Source organism: Uloborus diversus, unplaced genomic scaffold (genome assembly GCF_026930045.1).
Source record: "Uloborus diversus isolate 005 unplaced genomic scaffold, Udiv.v.3.1 scaffold_897, whole genome shotgun sequence".
NCBI classification, from domain to species: Eukaryota; Metazoa; Arthropoda; class Arachnida; order Araneae; family Uloboridae; genus Uloborus; species Uloborus diversus.
In genome coordinates, this window is record NW_026559118.1 from 61,093 (window position 1) to 80,682 (window position 19,590).

At 31.3% G+C, this 19,590-nt stretch overlaps 1 protein-coding gene across 2 annotated transcripts in view; it reads left to right on the plus strand.

Moving 5' to 3' along the window:
* The window catches only part of LOC129234002 (6-phosphofructo-2-kinase/fructose-2,6-bisphosphatase 1-like), a gene marked incomplete at its 3' end in the record, with an annotated part of 54,609 nt that extends 35,161 nt beyond the window's left edge, over window positions 1–19,448 (plus strand). For both annotated transcript variants that reach the window (XM_054867911.1, XM_054867910.1), the window contains 8 exon segments: window positions 697–793; window positions 3,776–3,839; window positions 6,673–6,807; window positions 7,739–7,925; window positions 10,075–10,148; window positions 11,439–11,510; window positions 13,334–13,480; window positions 19,344–19,448. In XM_054867911.1, the coding sequence (XP_054723886.1) occupies window positions 697–793; window positions 3,776–3,839; window positions 6,673–6,807; window positions 7,739–7,925; window positions 10,075–10,148; window positions 11,439–11,510; window positions 13,334–13,480; window positions 19,344–19,448 (881 nt within the window).
* Between the last annotated feature and the right edge of the window lie 142 nt (window positions 19,449–19,590).

Sequence of the window (19,590 nt, forward strand, 5' to 3'; positions counted from 1 at the left end):
GTGGATAAGTGCCTAAGAACACATAGACATACGAAATATACATTTTGACGATTCCAGAGTTAGTTACAACGAGTTTTCTTGTGGCATCTGTATGTACGTATATGCGGATGTATATCGCATAACTCAAGAACAGTATGTCCTAGAAAGTTGAAATTTAGTATGTAGACTCCTAGTGGGGTCTAGTTGTGCACCTCCCCTTTTTGGTGCATTCGAGTGTTTCTAAGGGGATCTTTTGCCCCTTTTTGGGGGGAAATCATTGTTAATTTCGATGTAAACTCTAGTGGTGTTACAATTTGGCGGACACTTGGCGATATATCGCCAGTCTTTTGGTTGCCATGTTTTGTCGCCAACTTGGCGACAAAACTTGGCTTTTTTTTTTTATCTGGTTTCAATTTGGCCACTGTTGGTGATATTTAGAGAGTAAACTATTGAATCAAATTAAAATTACCAATAATGGGGAAATGACATTAAATTGGAGTAAAAGGAAGTCATGTGAGGCACACATCAGCTCGTTTTTTTGGCTAAAGTGTTTCTTTTTTTTATGCAACAGTTGATTGACAAAATAGTAATAGTGCATCAGTTTAAATGTAAAATACATTTTTATAGTTTTTTCCCTGTAAATGTTTTTGATTGAATTTGAATAACAAAATGCTTATAGATTTTTTTTTTTAATTTTATATTTTCTCTTTTCTACAGTATTCAATGTTGGTGAATATCGAAGGTTAGCTACTGAAGCATATAAAAGCCATGATTTCTTTCGCCCAGATAATGTGATAGCAATGGCTATCCGAAAGTAAGTATTAAATAATTTTTTCCATGTTCCATCTTTTGTATTCTAACCTTAAGGTAGGGTTTATAATAGGCAGCTTGTTTTCAAATAAAGAACTCTGATCTTATGCTCAAAACTCATATCATACAAAATAAAACTTCTTGCCGAAATGTTTTCTGTATGCAATAATTAATTTAGAAAATATTAATGATACAGTTTAAAATTAAAGTGCATTTATTATTTATTTATTTATTTATTTTGCATTTATTAATTTATATATATACAGTCGGACCTTCATATATCGAAGTAGCAAATTGCCGTAAAAAAATTCGATACATAGAAATTTCGATATATAGAAACGATCTTATTTTATCCTAAAAATCTCTTAAAACATTAAAATTAAAGCTAATTTTCGTGTATGAAACCTAATTTTTAATTTATAGGAGCATCAGATTAAATGAAAGTTAATAATTAAAAAAATAACAGAAATTACATTTTTGCACCTTCCTACATTTTCATTCTTCGGCAATTCAACTTGATCCACATCATTAGGGGATTTTCGTTTTGACAAATCAAGAGAAAATTTAAAAAATAATCTACTTAACTTGAATGATTTTTACTTCAGCTAAAATGATAATCAACAGACAAAAGGGATGACTTGAAACTGATTTTACAATGTTACTGGTTACAACTAAGATATTTGAATAAACTTGAGGGAATTTAAGAATTCTAGAACGAAACAACGACCTATCTACACACCCCTCAACCCCAAATTCCTTATGAGTTTCGTAGCAACCTTTAGAGAACATAATTTTCTCCCCTAACCTTCATTTTTCATGAGACAAACAGTCTAAAGAAGAAAAAAAATCTACGAATGTCTCAAAAAAAAAATCTATATATAGAGATTTTTCCGATATATAGAAACAATTTTTCTATGTAATGAACATAGAAATTTGCTGGGATTTCGATATATAGAAAATTTCGATATGTGGAAGTTTGATATATGGAGGTTCGACTGTATATATATATATATATATATATATATATATATATATATATATATATAATAAGCAAACAAAATTTCAAATATTAAACAAATTATATAAAAATAATGATGATAAAAAGGAAAATTGCAAATAGCTATTAAATAGGAAAAGATAAAGTATGAATCCAGAGCGCATCAGCCGTGGAGGATTCATTAATTATAGTCAAAAGAACAAAAAAAATTTTTTTTAACTATGAACTAAAAGAGAATGTTTAAGCTCCAGTACATGCAATATAGAGTAACATTAGGCAAATGCACCACTTGCTAAACTATAAACAATAAACAAGAGCTCAAACCTAAAACTAAAAGCAGGGGGTTTCGCCTCGACTAATTAGGAAAACAAGTTCCGATAATTAGCCATCCACGGGACAGTACCTGCCAATAACAAAATTATCTTACTTTGAAATCCATATAAAAAGAGACAATTCCGATGTTCAACATGATAGAAATTTTTTCCAGTTGTCAAAGTAAAAATAAAAAATAAATTCATATCCATAAGATCACTCCAGAACCATGCCAGTCGTCTTTTCAATATTTTTCACTTTTATTATTATTATTATTATTATTATATATATATATATATATATATATTTTTTTTTTTTTTTTTTGCTATGGACGAAAACATGTGGAACCCTTTGGATGACTGTTAAAACAACTCCCCGCCCCCCCCCCCCCCCAAAAAAAAAGATCCTTACAAGCAAAAACTCCAAAATTGTTTGTTCAACAAATATTTCATATTAATTTAAAGTAATATGCTTATGAGAAGGGGGAAATATGTTTGTTGATCTATATGTATGTCTTTCCTTAAATAACAACAGTAAATAAACTAATTCAAAGAAAGTTTACTGTTTCAAAGATCTTACTGAAACATCTCAGGTCAGTTCATGTTTTCAGTTTTTGATTTGGAAGCTTTTGTTCAAATTTGAGCAGCTCAAAAAAAACTTTAGGCTGTGGGTGGAAATTAAATCTGTGTAGCTCCTGATCTAATGCTTGACAAACTGTTGCCTGACTGTTTGACAGACTTTGTGTAACGCAATGTTTTACATGGAACGTATTTGTTAAAAGATATTTTGAGTTGAATATTTAAAGGTTTTTCTTGAGCAGTTATAAAGTACTAAACACTTGTGTCTATCTGGAAGAATTCAGAATCTTTTACCTAAAAAACCTGAGGTGATTTAAGTAAAAATTTTGCACCACAATTTAAGAAATAGCGTAGATTTTGAATGTTTCTTGTTAATACTTCTGTGAAATAAGAAAAAACCACAGATCAGAAAATTTAAAATTGTGAGATTAGTTGAAAAACTGCATTTAACTTTTGAATTTTTGAAATAGTAAAATGTTTAGTTTATTTTGAGCAGGCACAGGTACAAGAGGAGGGTAATGCAGGTCCCTCCCAAAGTGTTGACAATAGTATCCGTCCACATTTTGTTCAAGACCTATATGAATAAACTTTTTAATAGATTGAAGTATTGTTTTCAATTCATTAATCAGACTAGAAAGTCAATATTTGAAGTACTACTTCTTTTCATTGTTTATTAAATTAATTTATGGCATTATAATTTATAGCCTTAGTAGGTGCCTTATTCCTGGACGAATTGTTGACTCATTTATGGGGGGAGGCATTCTTCAGCATGCCCCCCTCCCCTAAACTGGTAGTATGTAACCTCACCTGCTTGTGGAGAGTGGGGGGGGGGGAGTCAATAACATTATGTGGCATGTATATTTTAACTATGCTGCCTCTTAAATTTTGAATTCTGTTTTAATAAAGTAGCTGCAAACAGCACATTTTCTTTTTATTGAAACAATTGTTACTAAATTTAAGAATTAAGTTAAATAAATTTTTGACTTTTAATTCATATTTTACTAAGTTTAATGAATGGTATCTTGTTTTCTCAGTGCGTTGTCCTTTCAATTGTTTTAATGTTATTCTGGATTAACACTGTTTTGGTTTGTCTTTTTAGTAAATGTGCCCTTGATGCATTAGAAGATGTTTGTCAATGGCTTTTGACGGAGGGAGAAGTTGCAGTAAGTAAATTCTGTTAAAAAACTAAATAAATTGTTTAATATGAATTATAAAATAAATGGTTATTCTACATGTATTCTGTAGTATTTTAATTTGAGTCTTAGGTTATTCATGAGTAATTTAACCCTCTGAATGCTGCTTTTTTTTTTTTTTATTGAAGTCATATCAAAATATGTATTTTTTATTACAATTCATGTATATATTGCAGTTTCAATCTGTAGTACATTTTTGCTGTTAAGTATTTTAATTATCAATTTAACATTGTGAGTCGCAAGAACAGATATTCTAGAAATTCAACTTAAACATGTAAGGCAAAAATCTATGACTGAATTAATTTATAATTTGATAAAAGTAAAAATATGTGAACTATTTATAATATGGTCTTGTTTCCTATTCTATGGATGCAATGTTATTTCAATGCTGTTATAGCCTCCAAATGGAACTTTTCATTCCTTTATAATGCCCAAAATTAATAAGTTTCGATGTTTTAAGTGTCAAAAATTAATATTTAACCATTTCATGTTGCTAAAGGTAAAATATTTTCGTTGAAAAAAGTATTATGATGATGGTGAAAGAGTTAAAGAAATGATGAAAACAACACTCAAAGTATAAACATTATGAATTATACTTTTTTAAAAACTCAAGGCGGAATGCTTCTACATTATATAAGAGGAGAAAGTGTACTTCGATAATATCTGTAACGAAACAAAAGCAAACCATATGATTTATGATTTAAAAAATAAATGATTTATTTCAGTTATTTGCTATATATTATGTTGTTGAATGTATTATTTTAAAGTTATGTGTAATTTGTGGTTAGTATTGCTTTTTTTTTTAATTTCTAACTTGTTAACTTAGTTTCTTGATTCTTTTTTTAAATGAATGAATCCGCAAGAATGAATCTCTTGTCAAAATTATTTCTGCATTTTTAAAAATGGACTAAATAGCATGCACTATCTTGTACATGACCTCTCCCTATAGTGATAGACTTCGTGTGTGCGTTATTTGACTTTACAATGAGTGTGAACTGTATTAAATAAAATTCTAACCACTGATGAATAATGCATGGAGTATGAAAAGTTAGTAGTAAATTATCAGAAGAAAGAGAGAAGAAGAACTTAAAGTGATTCATGTGGAAGAAAGCCATGATTGAAGTCAAAAAAAAAATCTTTTCCTTCAAAAAACCATAAAAAGAAACGGAATACAAAATGTGCTAAAAAAATACTGCTGAGTCTCCCCCCTCCCCCTCTCTCTTTTATTCATTATAGACATTCTAATTATTTTTTAGTTAACTAGGGGGCTCTGTTCCCTACTCGCTAACGCTCACCAGCCCCCAAAGATTGCTTCTCAATCGTATTTGATTCGCAACGATTTAAATCGTCAATTTAAAAGAAACAGTTTAAAAACGCATTATGAGCATTATCAAAAAGCACCCATTCCCCGATTTTCAAAATAACTTGTACCAACTTGCAGAGCCGTAAGGGATAAGGGGCTCCTTAGCATTGCAAAACTGCAGTTTTGTACGTTTGAAAAGTCGCTTTCATATTCGTGGTTTCTAGTAATATATTTGGCTCTTTAGCTCGGGGCGTAAATTGAGTTTAGCCTAAGATTTCCCGTTAAAATTGAAAACCTTGAAGTTTGTGAATAAGAAAGAAGAAACATGCAAATCGAAAAGACGTAACTATGGAAACGCCAAATAAAACATCAATAATTTTAATGGAAATGATATTCAAACTTTATTTTTAACAGCTTGTAACTTTTTTTTCCTTTGGAGATAGAAACTTAATTTTTTGACCATAGGTCGAGTTAGATCTGGAGTAAAAAAAGTCACTCTTTCCAGTGGTGTCAAAAAGAAAACTGTGGGACAATTCCTTCGCTTTGTACTGATAGATTCAATAAAGAAAGTAGTGCCTAAATTTTAGCTAAGCCTAAAACAGTTCGAGCTAAAAACGCAAATAACTCCTGCTGTATTTAAGTTAGAGCATTGAAACAAATTGTGCAGAACACGGAAAATTCTACCCTTTCCAATGATACATAATAGTATGTGCAAGTAATTTTTCACCCCTTTAATAGGCAAGAATAGGCAATTTACCCAAAATTTGAACCCTAAAAGTTAATTACGAAAAAACTAATTCGAATTTAAAAAAATAAAACCCCAGGTGCACACCCCCAAGGTTCAAAGTAATTTTGTACAAAATTTCAATGTTGTAGGTGCTATGGGTTCTCCTGGGCGCAGGTCCGCCACAGACTTCCTTCCAGAATTTCTTTGAAACCTTACTTTCATTTACTATAAAGAGATGAGCAATGTTCATCTTACATTTGAAAAACCATATTTTTCAATTGGTATGGAAATTCAAATTTAAAGTATTGCAAGAATTTTTGCTCCTAAATTTAAGAATTTATGCAAAATTTTCGCCTAAAATTGGAATTAAAAAAAAAGAGTGGAATTAAAAATTAATTACTATTTAGCTTAAGTGCTGTAATAATATTATTAGCATGTCTGTGGTGCAAGCGATTAGGGAAATTCTCTCTACTCACATATTAATGATTTTTTCACCCCCTAAATTTGCTGTGATATTTTCAAAGGCCAGGAACCAAAGAGAGGAAATGTAAAGATAAAAAAATGCTTTGTACAAACCTGGATAATTAAAATAGAAAATGTCAAGTTAATAACATTAGCAACTTGCTCTATTTAAAACCATATTTAATGTTTTCATCTTATTATTTTGACTGTTGAACTGAATTTGTCTGATTTGATGAAACATGTAAGGTGTCTTATGAATGTTAATAAAATTGAATCCAATCTGTGTAAAGTTTTCTTAAATGTTTTTTTAGGTATATGATGCAACAAATTCAACTACAGACAGAAGAAATTTAATTTATGATTATGTTTGTGAAAAATATGGCTTTAAACTATTCTTCATTGAATCTGTATGCAATGATCCAGGTATTATAGAAGTCAATATTAGGGTAAGTAGATTGTAAAATCTATTTTAAATGATTTTTTTTCGCATATCATTAAAATGGAAATACTTAAAATAAATGATTCTCTTTATTTATTTATTTATTTTATTTTATTTATTTATTTTTGATTAAATGTAGAACACCTGCTTATAGGTCATGCAATATATTATATTTATCTAATAAACAATATTTCTGTAACTAGTGATAAATCTGCTTACTTGTTAATGTATTTTGCTTACTATCCATATTACAGGGATTATCCAAATTGGTGTTCTTACAGATTGCCTTTGGTCCGGATAAACGAGGTTTTATCGCATTGTTATTTTAAAATCTTTAGGGATGAAACTTTTTGAGGACTGCCACTCATTGGAATTGTCCATTTTTTTAAATTAATTTAATCCTAGAGTCCCTACAAGGAAAATTTTTGAATTTAATTTACCATACTTCAATAACAAGCAACAATTTCAAAACAATTATTAAAGAGGCAATTTAACACAGTGTAGCAGTTTAATGCAAATGATGTAAAGTAAAATGTATTATCAATGCTCATTCTCCTCCAGTAGCGTATCAAGAATGCCTGCTTTTCTGCAAAAGTGCTGAGAGTGTTTTTCTTACCTGTTTTACAGACATGATAAATTTAAGAAATCTTCAAATCTTGTAAAAGGAAGGGGAGTTAATTTTCTCAGACCACTTTTATCTAAGTTATTGTATCTTAGTTCTGCATGCATTATAGCACTTTTCAGGGTTTCTGCATGGTGTCAGGTGTATTTTGTATAATTGTATAAAAAATCTGAAAAGTAAAAAAACTATTGTATATTCTAGAAGCTAAAACTAGTGTAGATGCATTTTGTTTTTATTTATGAGTCTTTTTTAGATTATTGGATTTAATAAGTGATTACAAAAATCTAAAAATTTAAATGAAATTTGTGTTTTTCAGGAAGTTAAAGTTCACAGCCCGGATTACAGAGATAGTGATAATAAAGATGAAGCTTTGAGAGATTTTATGCAAAGAATTGAACATTATCAAAAGGCTTATCAAACGTTAGACGAAGATTTAGAAGCAGCTTATTCTTTTATGAAAATCTTCAATGCTGGAGAAAAAGTCCTGGTTCACAGGCATGAAGGTGAGTTTTCAATTAATTGCAATTCTTTTGAAAAAATTATGATCTGTATCAAAGACTCTTGCACTGAAAGCCCACATTATATTTGGCAGTTTAGCAGAAGACTACAGAGAATCTTTAGGTTTATTGTTCTGTTCGTATTAATACTCTTTAAACTGTCATACTAAGATACAATTGTAAATACCACTTTAATACAAATCTAATATCAGAAGTAATGCACCACAAACACAATGGGGTTGTTTCCTTCAGTCAAAAGTAGTACTTTTTGTCATTGAAATTGATAGAATAAGCAAAAAAAATAATAACATGGACCCAGAAAATAATTTCATTTTCCCATCAGTTATTTTTTAATTAATTTTTTTTAAATGTCCTATTTTTCAAGGCGTGGTCTTGATGACAGCACAAATGATGCTCTTTGGCGCATCTTTCTACCACGTTTCCACTTTATGATAATCAAGAAGTGAATTAAAATTGCGCTCTAGGCTTGCTATCAACCATATCGTTGCCAATACGCGTAAGTAAAGATGCAAATTAAATATTTTGCTCTGTGAATGGCAACTCTGAATGGCATTTCATCATTTGTGATGTCATCGGACAGAAGCGTGAACTATAAAAGTGCAATGATTTAAGTATTTTTTTAAAATATTAAACTTAAACAAATAATTTAAAAAATGGTCAGAACCTATGTTTTTAAGCATGTTCTGTCAGAAAAAAATACTTTTAAAATTTTGGAAACAACCCATTGAATATGTTTTTTGAATTTAATGATTTTGAGGCAGTGTCATGAACGCTTGTCACCCTAAGTTGTTAATGACTGATAAACTCTAGAAAACTGCTGATTTACTATCTTTGCTTTAAACCATTAATATTTGTTGATGTCTGTCGTAACACTCTAGAACAACATTGAGTCAGTAGACAAGAATGTTTTTTTTTTTTAATTCTCAAAACTTGGGAAGTCATTTCACATGGTTTCTGTCTCTATGGATATTTAATTTTTCATATATTAAATAAGCAATCAGCATTCATTCGCATATAGAGCGATGAGAAAATTATTAATATTTGAAATTTTTATACCTTTTGAAAGTAGTAAATTTTTTGCCTTAAATAATTTTTTTTTTAAAGCTTCTAATTAGAACAAGAAAAATAGCAGATTTTTGTGTAACTTCTAAAGACTGATAATGGTACACATTTATTAGTTTCTTAATCAGCAATCCACATGGACCATTTTCATCTGAAATCTTTCTAAATAAAACTCACTGAGGGGAAAGTGAGGTTGATCAGCTATCATCATAGCACTTGGTTTCTTTTTTTCTTTCTCCCAGGTCTAAAAATTACATGAACATTGTATAAGTAGTTTCCCGAAAGAGCACTGCAACTCCTTTGGCTTATTCCTTCCCCGAGACACCAATAAAAGTACATTAATAATTATAGATTGTTAGGTCAAGCTGAGGTTCTGCAGCCTGGCATCAAATTATACTTTTTTTTTTAACTCGATATAAACTTGATGGAAACTTGGATTGAACTTGCAGGAAAATGGGCAAGGGGGCAGTTTCAAGTCTTTGCCAAAACTCTGAAAAATCTTAGATCCAGCACTTTAATTAGATTAAGGATATTAGCCCCCCACAAATTCCCGTTAGAATATGATCAACAGCCCTAAAGCTCAAATTAAGAAGGCTTTTATCTGCCAAAAAAAAGAGAGAGAAAGAAATCACGTAATTTGTCGGCTAGGAAACGTAAATTATTCTGATGAGGTTTGTTGTGCAAATCTCATCGGAAAAGTAAACTGCATAACTTTCTTTTCTGCAAAAAATTATTTTTTTTTTATTTTACTTAAGTTTTATCATGCTGTGTGTTCACAGAAATATTGTTGAATTTTGCCTTGAAACTAATCCATATTTTATTTAGTATTAATTAGTAACAAAATATGATTGATTGAAGATCTTATTCTTTAAAATCCAGTCATTAAAAATATGAATGGAATAAAAAAAATTTTAAAAATATTAAATCAATAATTGAATTTTCTCCTTATGTAATTTTTTCAAAAAAGTTTTTGTTATTTGGTAGGTAAATCTTGGATTTTTAACTCTGTTATTGCTAAGATTTTAATCTTGTTTTCTTAGTACAAAAGAACTAACACAGTATTTCGTCATAGGTCACATCCAGAGTCGTGTTGTGTATTATTTGATGAACATTCATATTTTACCTCGTTCCATTTATGTAACCAGGGTAAGAACATTTCCTTTGCTAAATGACTATGATATTGTTGCTGACCTAAACAATAATTCATATGCTTTTGTGAAAGAAGCATTTTTTTTTTCTTTTCAATCGTTCCATGTTGTTATTTATGCATGTAGTTGGGTGGAAGGAAGGATGGGTGGTTGAATGTACGTTTTTTGTTTAGTATGATTATTTTTTGCTTTCATGTGGGACTGATATACTCTCCCAAAATTATTTCAAACAAATAATGAACTGCTCCAATGAGATATTTAATTTTCCCTCCAGATTATTGCGAGAAGTTGATTAGGTATACTTGTCTCATCTCAACAATTACTCCCCTCCCCCACCCCCTTTTTTTTAATTCTTGTATTAGTTAGATTCAAGAAGTTTTTTTTTTCCTGAAAGTTTCATTAAGTATGTTTTGAAAAAGCTCTAACTATTATACTATTAGGGTACATTCAAATGAGTTCCGAAGATCAATGCATTCTGCTGCAAAAAAAACATTTGCAATCATTTTAAACTAGAAAATAACCCGTCATGGTATGACAGGGGCAAATTGCCTTTTTATCAAAGATATCCAATAAATACCTACCTTAAAGCCAGACTAACGCAAGTCATATTTTCACTACTTTTCAGGAGCGCGTAAAAACATTTGTTTGCTGCATACAAAGGTTGGGACTCGCGCTGTTATAAAACTGATGAATAAATATGAAGGTTTTTTTTTTCTTGTTACAAAATTACATTGTTAAGGCTTAGTGTGGAATAGAAATCTATTCATACAGTCTGACCACTGATGAGATGGAAAGGCTTACAGAAATGGATGCATCTATTAGTTTTCAGGAATACTACCTTTTTAAAATGAAATAACCAAATTTTAGGTGCTCCAACAATGAAATAATGCCCTCACGCTAATCCTTTATAATCTGATGGTTTCGTGCTAAGGTTGGGATTGACGAATATAAGTACATCTATTTCATCACAAGTTCATTGTTGGTGACGTCAGAGTATTACTCGATCAGTGATTTGGGCTATTTTATATATGAGGATTGCTTCACTAAACATTGTAGTTATAATGAAAATAATAGCTCTTAATCGATAGAAACTGAATATCCAAAATCGAACCACCTTCTCGTTACTTATATAGTTTGCCTTTTATACAGCATTGGTTTTTTACAAATTTATCTTAATATTGGTCTATAGCATTGTGGTCTATTTACCTGAAGATACTGAAACTGGTTGAATGTTGATGAAAAACTTACTAACAGAATTATTGTTTTATAATATTTTTTTCCTTCTCAGCATGGTGAGAGTATTTTGAACTTAAAAGGAAGGATTGGTGGAGATGCTGAACTATCTGATCGTGGCTGGGAGGTATGATATGATTTATATAGTGTTTTTTTTTCTCTCGCTAAAAATTTTTGTTGAAACTTCTTGCATACCAAAGTGCAGCATGAAGCCTGCAGAAGTAAATGAAACTACAAAACTATTTATGTAGTTGTTTATTTATCTCTAACAAATTTATAGAAAATGAGATATGAAATGATATTTAGAGATTGTCTACGTTGTTCTTTTTAATGATCTGTTCATCAGAGGATCGTTCGGGTTTTTTTCCCCCCCATTTGTTGGTTTCGTTCATTTGAAAAAGTTGCAAATAAAATGTCTGTGCGAGTCACTCCTATAAATTGAAAGTGTTCCATTCTATCATTAATATTCTTTAAAAGAAACTCATCTAAAAGTAGCAAACAGTAAGAAAATATGCCAGTAAAAATTTAATCAAAAAGATTTCGTTTAGGTTCGGATGTGTAAAGCAATTACAGTTCATTTTTTAAGACTTTTTGGTCAGTAATTACTTCTTGTTGCTTGCAATTCCAAGGGTGCCCACCTGAAGGGGTTATGGCGCAGACTGCACTATTGAAATTTTTAGAGAGGAGTGTTTTGAGAAGTATTTTTCATTTTTGGGCTTTTTAATATTTAGGGGGGGGCATCCCTGCTATTTTTGGAGGGAGGGAGGCATCCCTGACAATTCTGTCTCAAGTTGTTTGGTTTTTCCTTTGTTGTCTTCAGACAACACAATGGAAGCTTTGTCCATGTACGAAAGGATCTAAATGATACACTTTTTAAAATGAACAGAGCTATACGATCTCCTAAAAAATGAACAATCATTCTTTTGGAGGATAATCATTTATAGTTCTCTCTCATTTTATTTTTTAATTTATTTACCTTTTTATTCATTTGACATTACTGAAAGAAAAACTGTGAAGTAAAAATTGGTTTTTCCCTAAAAAAGTAATTAAATAATCTAAGTACTGATGCTCTGTTTTCTAAAAAGACAAGAGCATAAGTGAAATTCACCAATACCTAACTTTTTAAAATAAACTTTTAAAATATTCAAATCATTGAAAATGAAGTGACCTCAAAGTTACTAAACCCAAAGAAACTGTTTATTGTGTAGCCAATTCACTGTCAAAGGAGGGGGAGTGAGCAATTTGGTCAATGAAGCATTTGAAGAATTTTTACACATCATTCCACATTAAATAATCTTGCTGTACCTTTAATTTTTTGACATACTGATGAGAACTAGAACTTAATGTCAGAAGACTTGTTTAATAAACTAGAGTATGTTTTCATTGTAGCATGACCTCAGACCTCAGAGAAAAATACCATGATATTTCTTTTTGTCTCTTAAATAACCCTGAGAATTGAGTTTTTACCTATTTTATGAGAGATGTTATAATGTGTTTTTCCTTTTTTTTTTCATGTACAAGAGTATTTAGAATAACCAGAGCAAATAAAGTATATTTGCGATGATTTAACAATGTGGGACAAAACATTAAACTTTGATTTGTCAGAAGCAAATTAAAAAAAGAATATTTTATTCATATATTTCAGTGGTAGTGTTTCGTGCTTTCACACCGCAGACCCAGTTTCGATTCCAGGGTTGTGCATGATTGACAAAGCCTGTTATCCTGTTATCCCTTCAGTGGATAGAAAAAATGAGTACCAAGTGTGCTTCAGAACCAAACCCTGAGGGTTCTGCGTTTGGTTGACCACCTCCGGAACTTCCGTCTTGTACCCCAGAGTCTTCAGTCTCGTAAACCGAGATGGGCACAGTAGGCCTTGACTTAGCCCCCATGGGCTGTTGCACCGCTGTGTTAGTTTTATGTATATATTAAAATGATTTTGTCTATTTTCAGTACACTCATGCTTTGGCGCGTTTCATTCAAGAACAAAACATTCCTCGCTTACGTGTGTGGACTAGTCAGTTGCAAAGAACCATCCAGACTGCAGCTGGAATTGATGCACCCCAAGAAAGGTGGAAGGCTTTGAATGAAATTGATGCAGTAATTATTATTTTTTTTTTTTAATCTTTTCTTTAAATATTACTGCAAGCTATTTTTGAAGCTTACACTTTTCCATTCTGATGTAGAATTTGAAGAAATACATGTATAGTATGTCCTGAATGTTGGGCAAAAAAAAAATCTGTTTTCTTTCTTTTTGCTCTGAACTGTTTTCCCTCATTTTATTTTTCATTAGCTCAAAATTGAAAATCCATTGTTCATTTTTATGTTTAATTTGGTGTTTAAATAATAGCGAGAAAGAATTTTGTGTCTATATATGTTGCCAATGCTCTGCCAAAGCTTCATTTTATTTAGTTCAATTCTATTTATCTTATTTTAAAATTAAAATAATATTCCTAAGTTATTTTGTCCTATTTTTTAAAACATCTTTTCTATTGAAATCTGCTTTAGCTGAAGTTCAGAGAAGTTTTAAATAATGATTGTTTCAGTTTCTTTTATAGGTTACAGTAAAGATTCCCCCCCCCCCCAACCCTTAAATTTGGTGTAAAGGGTAGGATTAATAAATTTCAATCTTTGAGGGGTGAAAAATCTCAAACCATGGACGTGTATAGGAAGTAAGGAGGTCTGAAAATCCCCTTTCTTCTACAAAAAAAGGAGGGGAATAAATTAGAATTATACTAAAAATCAAACAGGGTTCGTACGGGTCATGGAAATCCTGGAAAGTCATGGAAAAAAAATAAACAAATTTCAGACCTGGAAAAGTCATGGAAAATTAATATTTTTAATATAAGTCATGGAAATTTATTTTAAGTCATGGAAAAATGTCTTGGGCAGTAAAAAAGTAACAATAGCTGAAAGAGCGCTAGAAATATCGAGTGATTTAGTAATATTGCATATAAATTGAACGATCTCAAAAACAAATCCGAGTTTTGAAATCCAATTTCATCTGCTTCTGTAACAGCCGCTCGCCTTTTTTTGTAATGTGATTTTACTACTGGAGCGTCACTAATTTTGAATCCACCATTATTTTCAGCACTTCCTATATTTTGTATTCTGTACTAGTGGACTTGCACATTCTTGATTTTGCCGTGCTCCCTCAAAAAGAGTAATTCATTTGCATCCAAGTTTGTTTCAACTACTTGTAAAAAATTCATTATTAAATTTACCAGAGTTTATCTTAATATGTTGAAGGCTTTAGAAAATGAAGACTTTAGAAAGGCAATAGAACATAGAAATAGGGGAATTCTAATACTCTAAAACAGTAGTGCCCTACATATAGCTCTCAAAACTGATCCTCGTGGCCAACTGAAATATCTGGTTTAGGAAAAGGAATTTACTGAAAACGTAGCTTTATTTTAATGAACGCATATACTGTCAAGTCACATGGATGATTAGATGCACTATTGACACCAAAGGACAATGTTTTTATGAATTAAATTTATTTTTGGAAACTTAGTAATGACTCATTCAATTTTTGTCTCATGCATTACTATATGGCCCTATTTTGTTAAATATTTGTTAGACATTTAAACATCAGTGTTGCATTCACTATTTTTTATTTTGCTTGAATTTGTATAATAAAGACAAATAAGAATAATTAGTTTCTGTAGTGTGCACTGATATTTTTTCAGTCACAAGTAAGTGCTCCAATGAGGCAGTGGCACTCGCGTAACAATTTTTCTAATGCCCATTTCCGGAAATTATTAAGTTTTACATTAAACAGTACTATTCTCTTAGTGTGACAAGGTCATGAAAAACTTTATGAAGTCCTGAAAAAGTCTTGGAAAAGTCATGGAAATTTTTTATCCAAATGGAGTATGAACCCTGATCAAAGCAAAGATTATCATATTAAAGCAAAAAACCTACAATGTATTGCTCTAAAGTTATTTGGATCCTGTAAACTAGAGCTCTGTTATGGTTCATCTGAGATATAATGTACTACAGTGGAAAGTAATATGTGCAGGGGCTTGCACAGAAATTTTGGACTCGTCAACAAATGACTTTTATGGACTTCCTCCATATTATTTACCCCTACATCTCTTCCTATATTTCACCCTTCATTTTTAAAATTCTTTGGCCCCCTTCAGACTTGGGCCCAGGCCAACAAGTGTCCCTTCTCCCCCCCCCCCCCTCCCCTGTGCACACCCCAGATCATGTGTAAAAGTTTCACGCCATAGTTACATGACACCAAAGGCAGATACAGACTAATTATTTTGGGGGTGGGGATGGTCATGCTGGAAAATATAGTTTTTGTACAAAAAATTTCTGTAACTGTTCGAAGAATTGATTTAACTTTCTGGACAGCTGAACCCTCCCCTTATTAAACCCATAGCTATACCATAATAAAAGAGCTTAACCCTAGCGTCAATGACAAAATTTTCCCTTACTCTCAATAACCGGGTACCCGAGTACCCACAGTGAATTTCGAAGAGTTAGAGCAGGAAAATATTTTTTTTTCCTCACACCTTTTCTATTTAATTAAGACGTTTTCTTCCACCCTCATCTTGGGAAATGTGTGTAGCTGGATGTATTAGGTCTTATGCTTTGGTATTTCATAGTGATTTCATTTATTTATACCAGTGATGTTCAACTTACGACCCGCGGACCACATGGGACCCGCAAAGCTCATACATGTGGCCCATTGCATCGAAAAATGTTATCTGTAATTTTTATCTTCACTGTCATTTGCTCAACCTTTGCTGTCATGCCGTCTGACATTCGTAGGTACACTCAAAAAAAAAAAGAGAGGTCATATATTCCAACTGAAATATTGTCTACATCGAGAGATACAAAGTTCCTAATTCGGTATCACTGACGATGTAACAATATGTTTGTACATCAACAAAAAGAAAAAAAGCTGTAATACTGTTTTCCACTTCACATCATAACAAAAGCATTTCTTGAGCAACCAAAAGTCACAACTATTTTCTTTTTTAACACAACAAAATCTGATGTTGACACGATTGATCAAATGTTTCAATAATTTCACAACATTTGATTGAATGATGATAAACAATGGGTGCAATGCCCTCTGAAATATAAAAATATATTAATCCATATTATGAGTATACTTAATTCCATTTAAAATCTTAATTATATCTGTAAATGTAATTGGAATAAACGTCAATAATGCAAAAAGATTCTTTGCGTCTAAGATCTGCAGCGTGACTGGTATGTAATATGCAATGTTTTCAAATGTTTATCAATTTTTATTTTTTTTAGCGTGAAAATTTTTTCGGGCATGAGAAGTGAGTCCAATTCTTTGGTTTTACACCAAGAAAATAAGTGAAAAAATTAAAAAACGAACCTTTATCAAAAAAAAAAACAAAAAAGGTTTGTGAGGATTTTTTAGATTTTTTTTTTTTAGGGGGGGGGGGTGCACTCGCTTGAGTGTCCCAACTTGCCACAAATGTGCATGCTTTTGAAGTATACACTTCTCTAATCCTTCAGAAGAATAATAACAGTCAATACAATGCTGTTTTTAGCCTACTTTCCCAGTAAAAGTCAGAAAAAGAAGAAAAAAGCATGAAAGAAGGCTTAATGCATCTTAAAACTATCGTGAAAAACAAAAAAAAGTCAAAAATAAATAAAATAATTAAATAAATATTGAAAAATTAAAAATTGGAAAGTAGGGTATTGAGATGGGGAAAAATGGCTGTCTGTCGGTCTGTCTGTCTGTCCCCCCCCCCCCCCCCCTAATAACTTTTGAATGAATAGTCCGATTCGAACAAACTTTTTTTGTTCGAAAGATCTCGGCGAGGACACCTCATTCCCATATTTCACTTTTTGATTTGAACTACTTTTTGTTCAATTTTGAACAGTTCAAAAAAAACTTAACATTAGCGCCTACGGAGAAATTCAAAGCAATTCCGAACTGTGAGGCGAATTTGCTTCAAACAAACTTTGTAGGAAAAAGCTTTTGATAAAAAACTTGTATATAAGATATCTTTTTGATTTGAACAATTTTCCGTTCAATTTTGAACAGTTCAAATCCCTTAACATTAGCACCTACGGGGAAACTGAAAGTCAATGTAGATTCCGTACTTGAAGGCGGATTTACTTCAAACAAACTTTGTTGGAAATAGCTCTTGAGTACCTACTCCCGACCCCGACTCCGAGAATTTAGGGGGACCTGACACCGACTCTGACTCCTGTTCCCGACAATTAATCGGACTCCGACTCCCCGACTTCGACTCTGACTTCGTAGCTTTGGCAAACATTTATACACGGAGGACAAATGACTGACTCCGATTCTTGGATATTCGACTCCGACTATTTTATCCCAAAATGAGATTGACTCCGACTCCGCTGCTGTGGTTTTAACTGTGAAATAATTATTGTTGATATGATTTGTTTTTATTTTCACGCTAAAGTTTTAATTTAGGTATTTAGTTTTCGGTGAATAAACTCGAAAAATATGCGCAGACGATTTTTTTTTTTTTTTGACAATGAAAATTATTTCTTTAAGTTGTCATTTTATTGTTTTTTTTTTTTATTTTGGTAAGTGCATTAATTCGTTTAAAAAATTATTTTCGCCAACAGGGGAAAAAGAAACGATTTTTTTTATATGATGTATTTATTTTAATGAACTTATTATTATTTTTTCGTTTTGAAAGCTGTTAAAAAAATTTTTTAATGGAAAGAAGTGTATTAGCTGCTTTGTTTAAAAGGTGCTGCTATTTTATTTGTTCGTTTTTTTTGGAGAAAAGTAAGGAATATTTTATTCCTAGAAATCAGCTTAAAATATTAAAAAAAATATGTTTGAAAAAATTTGCGATTTTAGCTATTTTTGAGAATATTGATCAGGTACTAGAAAGTAGTATGGGTATACGGGAAAGTAGGCTCGTCTAGTTCTAGACGGAACTTCTTGTTTCCTATCAAATATAAATAATTGCTATGTAATTGCTGAAAACAGAATAAAATTAGGGAGCGCGATATCAAAGGGGGAGAAGGGAGTGATGGGAGAAAACAGTGGTCATATTTTGATTTAAGGGCTCATTTTACATGAGAATCATCAAAAATGGTGTCAGAAGCATTTTGAAGGGGTATTTTTTGATATGCAGTATAATGGGTACCCGGTTATTGAATATGTATATAGGTATAAAAATTTTAAATGCTAAAAAACTCCCCAAAAAATTTTCTGAAAACACGATTTACAACTTTCTTTAGTTCACATTCATGTAAATAACAAGGATTAAAAGCAATTTTACCAAGACCTAGTTAGAAAGGGTAAAATTTAAGATAAAAGTTGCAAAAAGGTACCTAGGTACCTGGTCATTGATGTGGTCATTGGTTAAATGTGAAATTTCATCTTGCAAAATTTACTGATTGGTTTCACTCTATATTTTAAGTTATAAACAAATTTTAGTGATATTTTGAGCTTTAATTAAATAATGAAAAAAATATGTGTGAAATGTGTCCAAAGAATCATCTTGCCCTCACCAAAAGGCAAAATGATCCTTCATTTAAAAATAATTGTCAATTTTATTTTTTAAATGATTGTTAGTGTATGTGTGTAAAATAACATAGTTCATTAGGCACAACAAGTCTTATTGTGGTACGTGAAAAGCTGTTTGTTGAAAAAAAAGGAAAGTTGGTGCTTACCTTATGGCAGATATTATGAAAACTAATTTTTCAAATATTTCTGTTCAAACGTGTAATACAGCAATCACTTGAGTACAGCCCTTTCTTCTTCACCAGGCCTAGCTAGTTTATGTACCCAGTGCATAGGGCACCCTGTTTAAGACAAAACATGTGCATTGTTTTGCACACTAGAATCTTTTTGACCGCCCTCTCCTACTCTGTACTTTGTACTTATATTAAATTTACTGTGACATATTGAAAAAATTTTGTTACAATCAATAAACTAATATAGATGTCTTGAGCTTTTATTTTATTTATGTAGGGCATTTGTGAAGAGATGACATATGAAGAAATTCAAGAGCGATATCCAGAAGACTTTGCTGCCCGTGACCAGGACAAGTTTCATTACAGATATCCAAGAGGAGAAGTAATGTTGTTCTCTTTTGGCTTGTTGTGTCTAAAACTCTTTCCAACTTTTGCTGTATAATACCATCTCTAAGCACCTTAATAGATTTTATGTCACTAATCAAATTGTAATTAAAAAAAAAGGTACAATTTCTTGCCACTTT